Consider the following 17,123-nt stretch of genomic DNA (forward strand, 5'->3'; position numbering starts at 1 on the left):
ACCATAGAATTGCCTCCACATTTCGGTGATTTTGGAGGTCAACAACAACAAAGTTTTGGAGATGAAAATATAGTGCTACTCCATTATCCTATGGTAAGGTGGGGTTAACCACTAGTGCTCCCCGTGATAAAATTGAGCCTCCTTCGCCAATAAGCTCCTTAGCGTTATATACCATCAACATTTCCAATCATATCTTCTATAGTAATAATTTGGGTCACACCTATACAACTTCACCAAGTTGAATCTCCTCTATCTCTTATCAGAATCTTTCTTTTATAAAAAATTTGATTTTTTCGACAACGATGGAATAGTTGGACTCTTGAAAACCTAGTAGTCTAAAAGAGACAAAAAAAAGATAAAAGAAATTTCACCTCAAGTGAATAAGAAAATACTTTCGCTTTCTTCCACAATGGAATAAGACAAGTAAAAATGACAATAAAAAAAAATTATATTTAATTATTTATTTAAAAATATAAGAGAACACGTGAAAATGAAAAATAAACTAATTCAAAAGCAAGGAAATAAAAGAAAAAAATCTTAATAAAATTTGGTATTATTTATTATGTATAATTTTATGTTTTACTATTTATTCACATTAAATGATATTTTATACAAATTTAAAATTCACCTAATTTAATTTCTATAAATTTTCACTATACATAAAAAACTTAATATTTTGGCTCATGTTCCCATTGTACTTCAGCCTTGTTATTTGTTTATGTAATATGATTTGTGTTGTTTTTAAGAAATTTAGAGATAAAAGTGAGTAGATTTCAATATGAAAATTAGTAAGCAGACTTAGATTAATGTGATAGATAAAAAATATTTTAATAAACATAAATCTAAGATTATCAAAATGTTATTGATAAATGTAATATAAAATAACTTTAAATTGACTGAAATCAACTTTGTAAAATATAGTTTCTATTGAAGAAAAATAATATTATTATAATAAATAAAAAGTACAGTGTATTTGTTATAGAAAAGTGTTCAATAATTTTGTGAATATTATTTTGTTCACATGTTGAATTAAATATCAATTTAATAATAAATTGAAAAAACAAAATATATTTGATTATTAGTGATTTGTTATTTTGATTAATTTAAATAATAGTGTAAAAAATAATGATTCAATAAAATTTGTGAAGATTACAATAATCATAACAATATTCCATGTGAAACAACAAAAAATATTTTTTTTTGTGACGTAGCTACTAAAGTGAAAGAATAATTTAAACAAGGAAACCTACGTGACAAGTTAACATGTGATTTAACGTTCATGAAATATTACAACCTTTAAACCCCTAAACAATGGGTTTTACACAATACGAAACCAAGAACAAAACTTACAGGCTAGTCACGATGTCAATTTCACCAATGGCCCTAACCACACACAAACAAATTTCAAATAAATGACGTCTTCCAACCACAAAAGTGCCATTATAATACAAAAACCTATTTAAACAAGTTTCAAAAACCATGGAATCAATTTTATGCACAATAAAATTGATTCCCACAACACGACCTTCATGAAATTAGTTCAAAATCGATTATTGAGATTACTCTGTGTAAGTAAGAAATCATATAACAAGTGTAATTAATACATAAGTCTTTTGCAAGTGTTTCTGATGATAATTGATGATAACGAGACTGAGTTAGATGGACCGTTATACATTAATGTAATTAATTTCAAAAAGAAAATACTGAGTGATTATAAAATGTGCAATCAGATAATAGAGTTATTCAAACTCTACTAATATTATACTTATACAAATAAAGATGTTAGACAGTTAAAGTTGATTAAGGTTTTTATAATCTAAAAAAATGATGTGAAAATAAATTTTGGAAGTAAACTAAGTTTACTTATCATATATGGAAGATTTAACTTTTGATACGACGTGAAAAATCATATGACAAGTATAAAATCCAGGGTCTAATTCAATACATCAATCTTCTATAAATATTCACGATAATAATTGATTATACAGAAATAAATATAATAAATTTTGATTGATACTATTTTTGTGATTAAAATAAAATATATAAAAATATATAAACTATTATGTTTCTCATATGAAAATTTACAAAACATTAAGTTACTAATACAGTGTCACTGTAAATTATGTTGTCAACTAATTAGTTTCCAATTTAGACTCTAAATCCCATCCTGGAAATTTCAAGTAAATACATAGGTAAACAAAAAAAATAAATAAAAAGAAAAAAATATAATAAAAATGTAGGGAATGCAAACAATAATTTAAGTTTAATATTTAGTAACATTCTGTATGGATCCATCTTATAGAAAACAACATTTTGATTATGAACTACTATGAACAAATTATCAATTAAAATCCTTTAAAACAAAAAAATTTAATAAAATAACTTTTATGAATTAAAATTAACTTAAACTGAAAATAATTTTTTTAAAAAGTCATAGCTATATAAACATAATTTTCTCATGAAATAACTTTTTTTTCTATCCTGATCTTAAACAGGAAATGATTAATCCATGTTAAATCTAGTACAACATACGAAGAAAATTCAACTATTGTTCTATGGTATGGAAAGAAACAAATTCTTTCTGAAATGTCCTATTTTATTTTCGCTGCGCTATATAAAACAACGGAAATGAAAAAGACAAGACACCCTCTTACGTGTTCAAGATCAGGGCAAGCCACTCCATTTTTCCTTTTTTAGCGTTATTATTAGTTTATTACCGCTCCTAAATATTTTCGCTTCTCTTGCTCGGTGTCTAATAGGAGACGAGATTTATGCTTCTCGTCTCGGCAGTGTAAACGCCAATTCAATTCCACTCTCCCTCGTTTTATTCGTGTCACAAGTTCAATATCCCGTTTCTTTTCCACTTCTTTCTCTTTCTCTCTCTTTCCTCTTCGCTTTGAAGAGGGTCCAAGTCTTTGCTTCGGCTGCTTCCAGATCTCGCAGCGATTTGGATCCTCCTCAAGCTTTCTCTCTACTCTCCTTCACTGTTCTGTTCCGCTTTAAATTCGCCAGTTCAATCGCCGGTTGCAGATCCGAGTCTTCGATTTTCTGTTCATCGATCTAAGCCACCATGGCGGCCGCGAATGCTCCGATCACCATGAAAGAAGCCCTAACCGTGAGTTCTCATCCTCCTTCGATTTTCTCTCTTTACTGATGCAATTTACAGTTATTTTTTCTGGAAGTACCAGTAAGTGCACTGGCTTGTGATAATTACTCAGTTTTGCCACAAACTCTGTCAATTTTGGTCTCCTAGTCGTATACTCTGCAACTTTAGTTTTCTAGTTTGCTTACTGTTACTTATGTGCAGATCTGAGTTTTATTTTGTTTTCCGAACTGGAGAGTGGGAAGCATAATTGTTCGATGTTATCGATGAATTGTTTTGTTAGTAGTGTATTAAGTGTGGTGGTTTATGTCATATGATCTCACTTGTGATTGCAGTTGCCTAGCATTGGCATCAATACGCAATTCATCACGTTCACACACGTGACGATGGAATCGGATAAGTATATATGTGTTCGAGAAACCTCTCCTCAGAATAGCGTGGTCATCATTGACATGACCATGCCAAATCAGCCTTTGAGGAGGCCTATCACTGCAGATTCCGCTCTTATGAATCCTAATTCTAGAATCCTTGCTTTGAAAGGTAAGACACGTTTTTCATAATCTTCTCCAGAGTTTGTGTGTTGCAAGTTGTGTTCTGTTACTAATATTCTCTATCGTTTATCTGACACCTTGGTATTGACATGAATTCTGTCTTTGTGGATATCAAGATCCATTGGAAGCTTGATTTCTTTGAACAATTTTCTTTTTATATATATTTGTTTTCATTTTTGGACCAGATTGTTTGATGGATTGGAATAAACTGCTAAATCTTGATTAGTTTGACCCGGGGCATTTGAACATGTGTGGTCAACTACAACATGCTTAGTTATTTGAACATGTGTACTTGCACCTTGATAGCTAGGCCATATAACTGTCAAGCAGGGATCTTTGATTGGTTTGAGAAGATGAAGTAAACTGGTATCCTTATTTTATATTTTATGCAATGAAGTTAAAATATCAAGATTTTGAGTTCTATAATAATATTTATTTGAAAAAGTTGTACTCTATTAGATGAGAGTTTATAAATGTAGATATGTAGATATTGGAAAAAATTATGTTTAAAAATGACTTTACTCTGGTTAGTTTGAATAAAAATATGAGCATTATGTGATAAATGTTTTTTCTCCATTTTTTTCTTTAGCTAATACTTCAATAACACGCAATTTCACAATAGGCCTATCAAATATTGCAATAATACATAACTCAATGGTTAAAATAAAATTATTAGTATTTAAGATGATCTGCAATGTTCATAGATCATATTGCTGCCAAACGTTGAGCAATCATTAAAGTTTTCAGTTTGTTGTGCTTGTACTTCTGTTGATGTTGTCTTTGAAATGTTGTTTACCTCTGGATTATCTTCACTTACAAGTTATTTCATTCTCTTGAAGCGCAACTGCAAGGTACTACTCAAGATCATCTACAAATATTTAATATTGAGCTGAAAGCAAAGATGAAATCATATCAGATGCCGGAGCAGGTAACTATAATGATATGGACACATATATTGTAACAGGTCCAATATTTTAACATATATTGTTAATCGTGTATAGGTTGTCTTTTGGAAGTGGATTAGCCCCAAGATGTTGGGTCTTGTAACGCAGACCTCTGTATACCACTGGTCAATTGAAGGTAGGCCGATAATTTGATTAAATCAGTGCATTTGTGTGGTACACTGGGCTATATTCTCCAGTTTATTCATGTACAGTGTGCTTGTAGTTTCTACAAATTGTTGACTAGTATATGCTTCATGGTCTATATAACTTGTAGGTGATTCTGAACCTGTTAAGATGTTTGAGAGAACAGCAAATTTGGCAAACAACCAGATAATTAATTATCGATGTGACCCTACAGAAAAATGGTTGGTCTTGATTGGCATTGCTCCTGGTTCCCCTGAGGTAGATCTCTGGTTCATGTTGTAGTCATAGTTAATCTCATAGTGATGTGGAGTGCCCAATTTTTAAATTGTTACGACAGAATATGAATAGGGGGGATGATAGTTATTCTGAAGGTTATAGGTTCAAGTTCAATAATTTACATTATACATATGTGTAAGTTCTCAAAAGTACAAAAATTACATGACGGAAATATATAATCATAATCATAATAATAAAAATCATATTCTTAAACTAAACTGACTGGTCTATGATAAAAAATGTAAAGGAACCAAACAAGTTTTAAGCCTACAAGAAGATGATGCCATGACATGATCGCTTGAAGGATTTCCAATGAAAGGAAAAAAATAAAAAAAACAAATCATAACAGAAACACTTGGATGGATCATAGGGGTGAGCAGGTAGAACATGAATGAAAAATATTAAAATAAAAGGAGCTACTGAACAGAGACAAAGGCAGGCTTGACTTTTCTTCTACATATCAGACCAATCAACAGAAAATTGGTTATGTTCAGGTTTTGTGGAAGGGTTTGGTCAGAGACAACACCATTGAGCACTGTGGGCTGTTTGGATGAAAATTGTGGGTGTTGCACTAATCAAGCTTCAAACAAGGTTTTGAACCCGATAGGTTGTTAGATAAAAATATGGGTCTGAAATAACAAACATATATGAAAATATTGTTGTCTGACTTGGAAAATGGTAGGCAGAATTCAAGGTTTCCCTGTTCCAGTGTAGTGGAGACAACATGCTTTGTGATATAGTTTATGACTTTCTGTATTATTCTCTGACTTTCTGTATTATTCTCCACTCTGTGATTCTAAGGTTCAAATAGCATTGCTATATGAACAATAGTTAGCTATCATGATTCCAATTTTCTAATCTAATTTAGGATTTTTTCATTCATTACCAGTTTTTACCCATGTTTCTGCTGGCTTTATGTGTGTATAATTGTGATCTTTAATGTGATTTTAACAAGCCTGATCTTTTTTGGCGTATTTATTAATATTATTTTTCATTATAGAGGCCTCAATTGGTCAAGGGAAACATGCAACTTTTCTCTGTGGATCAACAACGCAGTCAGGCTCTTGAAGCTCATGCTGCATCATTTGCCCAATTTAAAGTGCGTTTCATTTACTATTTGGCTCATTTTTTATTTAAATTTTATTTAATAGTTCTTGAATAGCATATGCTACTACATGTTTGGTAAATCATGATTGTTTTTGGACAGGTTCCTGGAAATGAAAACCCTTCTGTTTTGATTTCTTTTGCCTCAAAGACACTTAATGCTGGACAGGTTACATCCAAGTTGCATGTTATAGAATTGGGTGCTCAGCCAGGTCTGCATATTTTTCAGCTCCTTCACGATTTATCTCTTATTATTCTGGGCAATATATGTTTTGTTGTCAAAACTGTCTTGTGTGCTGTATTGATTCTTTCATGCCTTGATGAATTTTAATGTCCATTGTAGAGCTGAAATTGAAATTGGTTATTGTCAATAATGTGTGTCCTGTAACCGTTAATTGTTACTTAGAGCATGCTATGAGGATTGCGTTCCAGGTGTTACCATGTGTTCAAGCGTTAGAAAATGTTTATTATGCATTTGTAATTGTATTGAATTTATGTTGGGTTGCCAATTGTAATTATAAAGACATGTAAGTTTGAAAGTGGGAGGTGGATGAATCAGTAAATATTCATTAGATGTGAATGGTTTTAGTAGCTAATTTCCATAGCAGTATATTGAAACCAGTCAGTATTTTTTAAAACGGATAATAAGGGTATTAAGAAATTGAACCATGTGCATGAATTGATCATCCTTATTGAGCCCGGATTCATGTGTCTCCTTACCTAATGGCTTATGCTTTTTAAATATTTTTCAGAATCTCTGTAATAAAATGGTTGAGTTCTATCCTTTCTGTTCCCATTATACTAATAAAAAGTTGGACATGAGCACAGGACAGGGTGTCCTCTTGATTATCCATGCTTCAAGCCCAAAAGGGGCATGTTGGAAATGCAATATGAAATCACTCAAGCAATCTTCACTTCACCTAACAACCTAATCTTTTTATATAGTTGGTCCATGACAAACTTTATGAATTTGTTTATAGGGAGGCCGTCATTTACGAAGAAACAAGCAGATCTTTTCTTCCCCCCTGATTTTGCTGATGATTTTCCAGTTTCCATGCAGGTACAAAAGTTGCTAGTACTTGTTCATTTTATAAACTGTGTAGATATTTGATCCCTACTTTGTTTTTTGGCAGATATCTCACAAATACAATTTGATTTATGTGATTACGAAACTTGGGCTACTATTTGTGTATGATTTGGAGACAGCTACAGCTGTATACAGGAACAGAATCAGTCCTGATCCTATATTTTTGACCTCAGAGGCTACATCTGTGGGAGGCTTTTATGCCATCAACAGGAGAGGCCAGGTCTTATTGGCTACTGTTAATGAACAAACCATTGTGAATTTTGTCAGTGGTCAAGTATGTTTCTGACCTTGTTATTTTTTTTTTGTTGTAAATTGGAGTATTAAGTGGTAATTTTACAAATTACATATTGTTATTTTAACAGTTAAACAATTTGGAGCTAGCAGTTAGTCTTGCCAAAAGAGGAAATCTACCTGGTGCTGAGAAACTGGTATGTCAATTGTGTAGAACTCACTTTTAGTAATACTTTATTTCTTCAAGGATGTGTTATCAGTGAGGTCCAGAGGACTTGGATGCATGCATTATGAATTAATCTCTTGGGTTTGATGTAACTGCTAATGTTCACCTGCATGAAGTCTGGTAAGCTTGCAATAAAAAGTGCAATACTTTGATGAGTAATTATTCTTCCTTTTAGTTGACCCTACTTCAGTTTATTTCATAGGTGTTTGATAGACATTTTTTTCCCTTTCTGTTTTTGCTGTATATTTGTTTTAAACTTCTTTGAATTTAGAGATTCTATTTTTGTAAAAAATTTATGCTTGAGTCGTGATAGGTATGTGACTGACCTTCATGATGCTGTTGATCTGTTGTTTCTTTTGTCATTACCTTCACCAGTGGAATTTGCATGTTTTAATCCCTTCAATTATAATTTCTAAAACATTTAATATTGATTATTTGATTGTGCTATGTTTTAGTATCTTAAGAAATGATCTCTCTTATTATTTGTGTTTTTGGTTCTTTTATTCATGGATATGATATCCAAACTTGTTGACATCACAGGTAGTGGAACGTTTTCATGAACTGTTTGCCCAAACAAAATATAAAGAAGCTGCAGAGCTTGCAGCTGAATCTCCACAAGGAATCCTTCGAACTCCTGACACAGTTGCAAAATTTCAGGTTTCTTGACAGGATATTGCTATTTGAGATTTTTTTTTGTTTTTTTCTCCTGCTTCACTTTCAGAGTTTTATTTTCCGGTTGTTTACCTTTAGCCTTTGGGTGCTGTCCTTTCGTTTGGTAAGTTAGATTATAAATGTTTAAAATGTTATTATCTTCTTTGTATGGCAGAGTGTTCCTGTGCAAGCCGGGCAAACTCCTCCACTATTGCAGTACTTTGGAACACTTTTGACCAGGGGAAAGCTGAATTCCTTTGAATCATTAGAATTGTCACGGTTGGTTGTGAATCAGAACAAGAAAAATCTGTTGGAGAACTGGTTGGCAGAGGACAAGCTTGAATGCAGCGAGGAACTAGGAGATCTTGTTAAGGTTAGGTTGCATCAAAATTTTGAAGAATTAAATTTCATTCTGTTATTTATTACTCCCTTTGGACTCTTAAGCAAAAAATGGTCATATTTGGTGAACTTAAATGTAAGGAAATTCTAATTCCCTAAACCTTATTTATTGCTACTATTCAAAAGTACCTTTATATTTAAATCTAAGCATCATCCTCCATAAATATAATTTTGAGTAATTTAGGCAATGTACCTCTTTATTGTATGAAAACAACATATTAAACGAACATAACTACTATTGTTAAGAAGTGTGAAAGTAGTTGAATTTTTTTTTTATAATTGAGTCCAGAGGATTGTGATCTATCTTTGAATTGTATCCCAAAACAGGTTGGTGATTTTCCTACTGGTTTATTGTGAAATGTTGTATTCTATTAATATTTACGGCATGCTTCCTTGTAGACTGTGGATAATGACCTTGCTCTAAAAATATATATCAAAGCCAGAGCCACACCAAAAGTTGTTGCTGCGTTTGCTGAGAGGAGGGAGTTTGACAAAATTCTGATATACTCTAAACAGGTGTTTGTTTACTTCATAAAAAACATTGATGTTTAATTCATAGAATCATTTAATGCTATTATAACATGCATAACATTTTGTCTGCCTGTATAAATAGCATTGCATGTATTTCCTTTTCATTTTTCTGTACACAATTTTCCTGAATATTGTGGTACATATTTGTTGCTATAGGTTGGATACACACCTGACTACCTCTTCCTTCTGCAAACAATTCTTCGGACAGATCCTCAGGTGTGAGAGAAACTTCTGCAATATATAATTCTTTTAGTAAAACTCGAACCATTTCTTTGTAGCTCCATTATTGTCTGCCTCCTTGTTAGATGTGGGGTAACTGTGTTCTGAACATGTACATCTAATTAATAATGTATGCTGAAAGTTATCATTTTCATTTTGACATGCAGGGTGCTGTTAATTTTGCATTAATGATGTCTCAAATGGAGGGAGGTAGCCCAGTTGATTACAACACTATAACTGATCTCTTTCTTCAGGTTGATTATATGTTGTGATTAATCAATCGTGATGTTAATGTGATATTTTATTTTCATAGTCATTGATTTAGTACTGAGTGGTTCTTGAAATTAATGTATTTTTTTTGGCTACTTCTCAGAGAAATCTGATCCGAGAGGCAACTGCTTTTCTCCTTGATGTTTTAAAACCAAACCTACCAGAGCATGGGTTCCTTCAGACAAAGGTGCATCCTTTGTTTCCCATCTTTTATGGGCGACTTACTCTCATGTTTTCCTTTTCTGAAGTGATACGATCTTGTGAATTTCTGTTTAGGTGTTGGAGATAAATCTGGTGACTTTCCCTAATGTTGCTGATGCAATATTGGCTAATGGCATGTTCAGCCATTATGACCGTCCTCGTATTGCTCAACTTTGTGAAAAAGCTGGCCTTTACGTGCGAGCTTTGCAAGTAAGGATTGTCCAAATGTGCTCTATTCTGGCACTTTCTGTGTTAATCTTAAAGTCAAACTGTTTGTTGATTAATTGCAATATTCTTGGTGCAGCATTACACAGAGTTGCCAGATATAAAACGTGTGATTGTTAATACGCATGCAATTGAACCTCAGGTTTATTTTCTGTTCTGCTTTTAGATCTATTTTAGGGTTTAAAATTCCTCATTTGAACTTTTAAAATACTTATTATGTGGTTGTTACAGTCACTTGTAGAGTTTTTTGGTACACTGTCACGAGAATGGGCATTAGAGTGCATGAAGGACCTACTGCTGGCAAATCTTAGGGGGAACCTTCAGATCATTGTGCAGGTATGGTGGTGTCCTTGTCTTCTATAACTTGGAACTTACCAACAGTTGTTGACAAAGCTTTCTTATGTGTGTTCAGGTTGCTAAAGAATATTGTGAGCAATTGGGGGTTGAGGCCTGCATAAAAATTTTTGAGCAGTTTAGGTCGTATGAGGGATTGTATTTTTTCCTTGGATCTTACTTGAGCTCCAGGTAATTCTTTTATTCTGAAAGGAAAATATGTTTTTTCTTTCTGTTGGTAATTGACCTCATTTATAATTGATATGTTATCCTGTGTATTTCTGCTGATGTATGTCCTCTAAATAATTGGAACAGCGAGGATCCTGACATTCACTTTAAGTACATTGAGGCAGCTGCAAAGACAGGTCAAATCAAGGAGGTTGAGCGTGTGACAAGAGAATCAAATTTCTATGATGCTGAGAAAACTAAAAACTTTCTTATGGAGGCTAAGCTTCCAGATGCTCGGCCTTTGATAAATGTTTGCGATCGTTTTGGATTTGTTCCAGATCTAACTCACTATCTGTACACAAGCAACATGCTTCGCTACATTGAAGGCTATGTTCAAAAGGTATAGTGTAGTAGCCTCGCTTATCTCATGAGTGCTATCGCTCTCTTCCGCTCTGCCTTTGTAAAACTTTGTTCCTTCATATACAGGTAAACCCAGGGAATGCTCCTTTAGTTGTGGGGCAGCTGCTGGATGATGAATGCCCAGAAGATTTTATCAAGGGCTTGATTCTTTCTGTTCGTTCGTTACTACCAGTGGAGCCCCTTGTGGAGGAATGTGAGAAGAGGTGGTGTTTTCCCTTTACCAATGTCCTGCTGCTTTCCACTCATGTTTCTTATTCATCCTGTCCCTTTCTTTGGTATGCAGGAATCGGCTTCGTTTACTCACACAATTCTTGGAACATCTTGTAAGTGAGGGAAGCCAGGATGTACATGTTCACAATGCACTGGGTAAAATTATCATTGATAGCAACAACAACCCAGAACATTTCCTCACGACCAACCCATACTATGATTCTAGAGTTGTGGGCAAGTACTGTGAGAAACGTGATCCCACCTTAGCTGTTGTAGCTTATCGGCGAGGACAATGTGATGATGAACTTATCTATGTCACTAATAAAAATTCTTTGTTCAAACTGCAAGCAAGGTATGTCTTGGCTCCTCCTAAGTGACTGTACTTTGAATAAATAAAGTGTGGTTACAATCATTAATCAGAAGACCAATGGTTAAAATTGGTACAACTTCAAGATTTTTCATACATGTAAATGTATTTTATCATATTCTCAACCATTCATTTTCCTAAATATATGGTTATATCTGCACTTTGTACTTTAAAGTGCACTCCTGCACATTAAAAGAACCTATATTTTGTGATCCTTAATCCACCAAATCAACTTTCTTGTGTCCAATGTTCACATGCTTATATTGTGATGACAGATATGTTGTTGAGAGAATGGATGGTGATCTGTGGGCCAAAGTTCTTGATCCTGATAATGACTATAGAAGGCAACTTATTGATCAAGTTGTATCCACTGCTTTGCCAGAAAGCTCAAGCCCTGAGCAAGTTTCTGCAGCTGTTAAGGCTTTCATGACAGCTGATCTGCCTCATGAACTGATTGAACTTCTTGAGAAGATCGTCCTTCAGAATTCTGCATTCAGTGGGAACTTTAATTTGCAGAATCTTCTTATTTTGACAGCGATAAAGGCCGATCCGTCCAGAGTTATGGATTATGTCAATAGGTTGGATAACTTTGATGGACCTGCAGTTGGAGAAATGGCTGTAGAAGCTCAGTTATATGAGGAAGCATTTGCCATTTTTAAGAAGTTCAACTTGAATGTTCAAGCAGTCAATGTGTTACTTGATAATATTCATAGCATTGATAGAGCTGTGGAGTTTGCTTTCAGAGTCGAAGAAGATGCTGTTTGGAGTCAGGTGGCCAAGGCTCAACTCAGGGATGGGCTAGTAAGTGATGCGATTGAATCATTTATACGAGCAGATGATTCTACACAATTTTTAGATGTTATCCGTGCTGCTGAAGATGCCAATGTTTACCATGACTTGGTGAAATACTTGCTGATGGTAAGGCAGAAAGCAAAGGAACCCAAGGTTGACAGTGAGCTCATTTATGCATATGCAAAGATTGATAGGCTAAGTGACATTGAGGAGTTCATTCTTATGCCAAATGTTGCCAATCTTCAAACTGTTGGTGACCGGTTGTATGATGAAGCATTATATGAGGCTGCAAAAATCATATTTGCTTTTATATCTAACTGGGCCAAGTTGGCCATCACACTGGTCAAATTAAACCAGTTTCAAGGTGCTGTTGATGCAGCAAGGAAAGCTAACAGCTCAAAGACATGGAAGGAAGTTTGCTTTGCTTGTGTTGATGCAGAGGAGTTTCGTTTGGCCCAGATTTGTGGACTGAACATAATTATTCAGGTATTGTGTTGATTTTTTATTTTTGGTGAACTGTGTGCGTGTATAAAGTATATTTGAAAAGTTTTCTTAATTTCTGATGGTTTTGATGATCTGGTTCTTCAGTATGTGATAGTGAAACAAATTCCCTTCAAGTGTGTGGTGAATGCACATGATTTATGATTGGAAGGGTGTTGTGCTGTTATAATGCTGGTAGTGATCTTCTTGACTTTCCAATGCTTTTCGCATTAACCTTTTTCATTTTCATTAATTTTATAGGTGGATGACTTGGAAGAAGTCAGTGAGTATTACCAAAATAGAGGTTGCTTCAATGAGCTAATATCTCTCATGGAGAGTGGTTTAGGGTTAGAAAGAGCTCATATGGGCATCTTTACTGAGCTTGGAGTTCTATATGCTAGATACCGCCCTGAGAAGCTTATGGAGCATATCAAACTATTCTCAACCAGGCTCAATATTCCCAAACTCATACGAGCTTGCGATGAACAACAGCACTGGAAAGAATTGACCTATTTGTATATACAATATGATGAGTTTGATAATGCTGCAACTACCATCATGAACCATTCACCTGAAGCATGGGATCACATGCAATTCAAAGATGTTGTTGTTAAAGTTGCTAATGTGGAATTGTATTATAAGGCTGTCCACTTCTACTTGGAAGAGCATCCAGATCTTATAAATGATGTTCTGAATGTCCTTGCACTTCGTGTGGATCATGCTCGTGTTGTTGACATCTTGCGGAAGGTAAAGCAAAAGTTGTTATATTAGTTGTTGCTCTCCATAAAACTAACATTCAATTTCCCTTTAATATGCTATAGGCTGGTCACCTTCGCCTTGTGAAACCATATATGATTGCGGTTCAAAGCAACAATGTATCTGCTGTTAATGAAGCATTGAATGAGATATATGTTGAGGAGGAGGATTATGATAGACTGCGCGAGTCGATTGATCTGTATGATAACTTTGATCAAATAGGCCTTGCCCAAAGGGTGAGTGGCATTTGCTCTGAATTTTAACTATTTTGTGGTTTCAGTTGTGGAAACCTTATAGAATGTTATTAATGATGTAGATTGAAAAGCATGAGCTTCTTGAGATGAGACGAGTTGCTGCTTATATTTACAAGAAGGCAGGTAGGTGGAAGCAGTCTATTGCTTTGTCAAAGAAGGATAACCTATACAAAGACGCCATGGAGACAGCTTCACAATCTGGAGAACGTGAACTTGCTGAGGAGTTGCTTGTTTATTTCATCGATCAGGTACTAAATTCAGTTTCCAATTGCTTATACAATTCAATTTCTTGCAATATCTTATTTAATTTGACGAACTATTATCTATACTATCTATACTATTATATGAATTGAATTCCTCTTTTTGTTATCTACATTGTTATACCTATTTTACCTTTTATATGACAGTTTTTCTTAAGTTAAATTAACTGTTTTACTATTTTACCCTTTAACCGACATTTTTTAATATTGAACTGTTTTCTTATCTCCATTTGAACTTTTTTTTTTATATTTAACCATTTAAAACTAAAATAACTATCTATAATAAAAGAATTTCTAAAAAATAAATAAAATCCGTTTGCAATAAAAATATAAAATTTATTATATTTAATAATTTTGTTATTTTTTATTATCATAAAAAAACTGAAAACAAATGCACGCATGTGTTTTCACTACTTCCTTGATAATGTGTTTTGCTTAATAATTATACCATTATGCTTTGTACAGTTCTATCCATACATAGTTACCCTGCATCCTTCTTCACAGAAATGTTTATTGCAAACTAATGGTATCTCTTGCAGTATGTGCAATTCTAAGTCATGGATGAAAATTATTTGATTCCTAGACTCTATTATTTTCTTTTTGTCAAAGCCCAGTTGTTTGTTCAGCCAGAGCATGTTAGTCTTACAACCCAAATTACTGATTGAAGGCCATCGAAGCTTCTTACTTATGGCTTCAAGCTTTTTTGTTTGTCTTTAGGATGATAATAGTATTTTAATTTAACTATTATGTGCATTTTCTAATTTTTCTTCTCATATCTTACACAGGGAAAGAAGGAATGTTTTGCCTCATGTCTATTTGTTTGCTATGATTTGATCCGGGCAGACATTGTTCTTGAACTAGCTTGGATGCACAATATGGTGGACTTTGCCTTCCCCTATCTATTGCAGGTTTGCTTTTATTTCATGCTGCTAGTTTCATCACTTGTATTCATAATAGTATGATTCACTATTAACATGATTTAAACTAGTCATCGATTTGTATCATAAGATGTAAACTGATTTAAAACCTTGGGGTGCATGGATGAATTATAGCAATTTCTTATCATTAATAAAGGTAAAACGGTTCAGCAGTTAATTTTATTTTTTACTTTTTCATTTCTCTTTTACCAATTCTCATGAGAGAAATTTAAAAGTTATAGAAGCTTAAATTGTTAAATGAAAAGGATTGAAGTAGCACTTCTGAACTTATTGGAGAACTGTATTCGCCACTCACTCATTCATTACATGCACTGTATTTGACTTGGTCTTATTCTTCCAAAATAGAGGTTTCACGAAATTAAGATAAAACTAACAATTTGTTTTGTTAGACTTATGGTCAAGTTGTTTTTGTCTATTTTTGGTTCATAATTACATTGAACACTATATATCATCTATGCCATATATTTGAACTTGTTTTTTGCTGTCTCTTAGTCTTACAACTTGATACAACAAATTATGATTCACTAAAAAATTAACTTCGTTATTTTTTGTTTTAATCGCTGGTAACCTTGGCTATAATTCAGAGCAAAGCTTTGGATATTTCCCTGAGAAGCATGGCTATTCAATAGCAAATTTTATCGTCTATGCAAAGTTTGATATTTTATGGGTTGCAATCATATAATCAGTCCCTTTGAAATACTTTTATGGGGAAACATTCTAATCATACTTCCTCCTTTATTATAAAACCAATCTATATTAGGTTTACATTATAATTACATGTTCAATCAGTACTTAGTAATGGGTGCTTAACTTCTGAATATTGTGGTTGGTCTTATGCGATATTACACAGTTATGCAGTAAAAATCTTGGTTTACTAATGCAGTTATAGTTTCAGCCTTTCATTGAGCTGGAATGGATCAATTTATTTCCGTCATATCCAGAGGTTTCTCTAATCGTCATTTTTTTGGCCGTTGTAGTTTATTCGTGAGTACACTGGCAAAGTCGATGAGCTAGTGAAGGACAAAATTGAAGCACAAAACGAAGTGAAGGCTAAGGAGCATGAAGAAAAGGAGGTAGTTGCACAGCAGGTAATTATTGTGGCCATTTTATGTCAGCGGCAGTTTGACTGTTTAGAAAGGTTTGGAGTCGATAAACCCTTTCTAAGGATTGAGCAGTACTGATATGAATGAGATTTGTTTTCTGTTGCAGAACATGTATGCTCAATTATTGCCCCTTGCTTTGCCTGCACCACCAATGCCTGGAATGGGAGGCCCAGTAGGAATGGGAGGAGGCTTTGCTCCTCCCCCTCCAATGGGTGGACTTGGGATGCCCCCAATGCCTCCATACGGCATGCCACCCATGGGCAGTAGCTACTGACATTTACGCTGGCAAAGTATAGCGTGAACTCCTCTATGAAGAGCAGTGTATCGAAACTTCAAAGTTTTGCGTAGAATATCTTGTGTGATTTGGATGTAGCATTCTTTCTTTGCTTCTGGTGGTGCTGGGAGATTCCAAGTTAAAATAATTGAAGTTTCTGTCTAGATTGTGTAGGTCTTGTAAGTTTCTTGTTTTCTCTGGGTTGTAGTTGAGGCATTTTTTGAGCTGTGCTGGTTCTAATTAACCATAAATTTCTGTATTCTACCATTTTTCTTGTATTAAATGAGTTAGTCTTAGTTATAGACCAAACAAAAACTGAATTACTCCTAGTATATACGAAATTCACGACCTTAACAACCAGCTTGATCTTTGCATGTTGAGGCCTAGATTTGCGCACTTCGTAGTTGTGGAAGTTACTCAAATCCTTCTTGGCATGCTGTTTTATTGTGATCCGATTTCACATTTAGTCGCAATTATGATGAATCGACTATTGTTGTTCCATAAGCTCATTATTTTATATTAGTGTATTAAAACATTTTCAGTAAGATTTTGTTCCATAGACAATTTCTATTAAATCTCATTAGCGACACATGGCCAGTCATATTA

General features: G+C 33.8%; 1 protein-coding gene across 1 annotated transcript; it reads left to right on the forward strand.

Moving 5' to 3' along the window:
* Nucleotides 1-2,754: 2,754 nt before the first annotated feature.
* LOC124835661 (clathrin heavy chain 1-like) lies at nt 2,755-16,877 on the forward strand. The gene is made up of 30 exons (XM_088093599.1): nt 2,755-3,115; nt 3,439-3,643; nt 4,494-4,582; nt 4,656-4,734; nt 4,873-5,000; nt 6,019-6,117; nt 6,226-6,334; nt 7,103-7,182; nt 7,256-7,483; nt 7,572-7,637; nt 8,207-8,323; nt 8,493-8,690; nt 9,116-9,232; nt 9,404-9,463; nt 9,634-9,720; nt 9,840-9,923; nt 10,013-10,147; nt 10,242-10,304; nt 10,394-10,498; nt 10,575-10,687; nt 10,811-11,063; nt 11,150-11,286; nt 11,367-11,645; nt 11,936-12,938; nt 13,194-13,679; nt 13,754-13,924; nt 14,005-14,190; nt 14,988-15,110; nt 16,118-16,228; nt 16,350-16,877. Exons 1-30 carry the CDS (start codon nt 3,071-3,073, stop codon nt 16,515-16,517), a joined length of 5,124 nt encoding a protein of 1,707 aa, XP_087949725.1. The 5' UTR covers nt 2,755-3,070; the 3' UTR covers nt 16,518-16,877.
* Nucleotides 16,878-17,123: the final 246 nt, after the last annotated feature.

Source organism: Vigna umbellata, chromosome 1, assembly GCF_029865625.1.
Source record: "Vigna umbellata cultivar VRB3 chromosome 1, Vumbellata_1.0, whole genome shotgun sequence".
In the NCBI taxonomy this organism is placed as follows: domain Eukaryota; kingdom Viridiplantae; phylum Streptophyta; class Magnoliopsida; order Fabales; family Fabaceae; genus Vigna; species Vigna umbellata.

Coding starts and splice junctions, on each gene's coding strand:
- LOC124835661 (XM_088093599.1), top strand. CDS start 3,071: ATGGCGGCCGCGAATGCTCCGATCACCATGAAAGAAGCCCTAACC. Junction 9,233..9,403: donor TTCTGATATACTCTAAACAG/GTGTTTGTTTAC, acceptor TTGTTGCTATAG/GTTGGATACACACCTGACTA. Junction 10,305..10,393: donor CGCATGCAATTGAACCTCAG/GTTTATTTTCTG, acceptor TGGTTGTTACAG/TCACTTGTAGAGTTTTTTGG.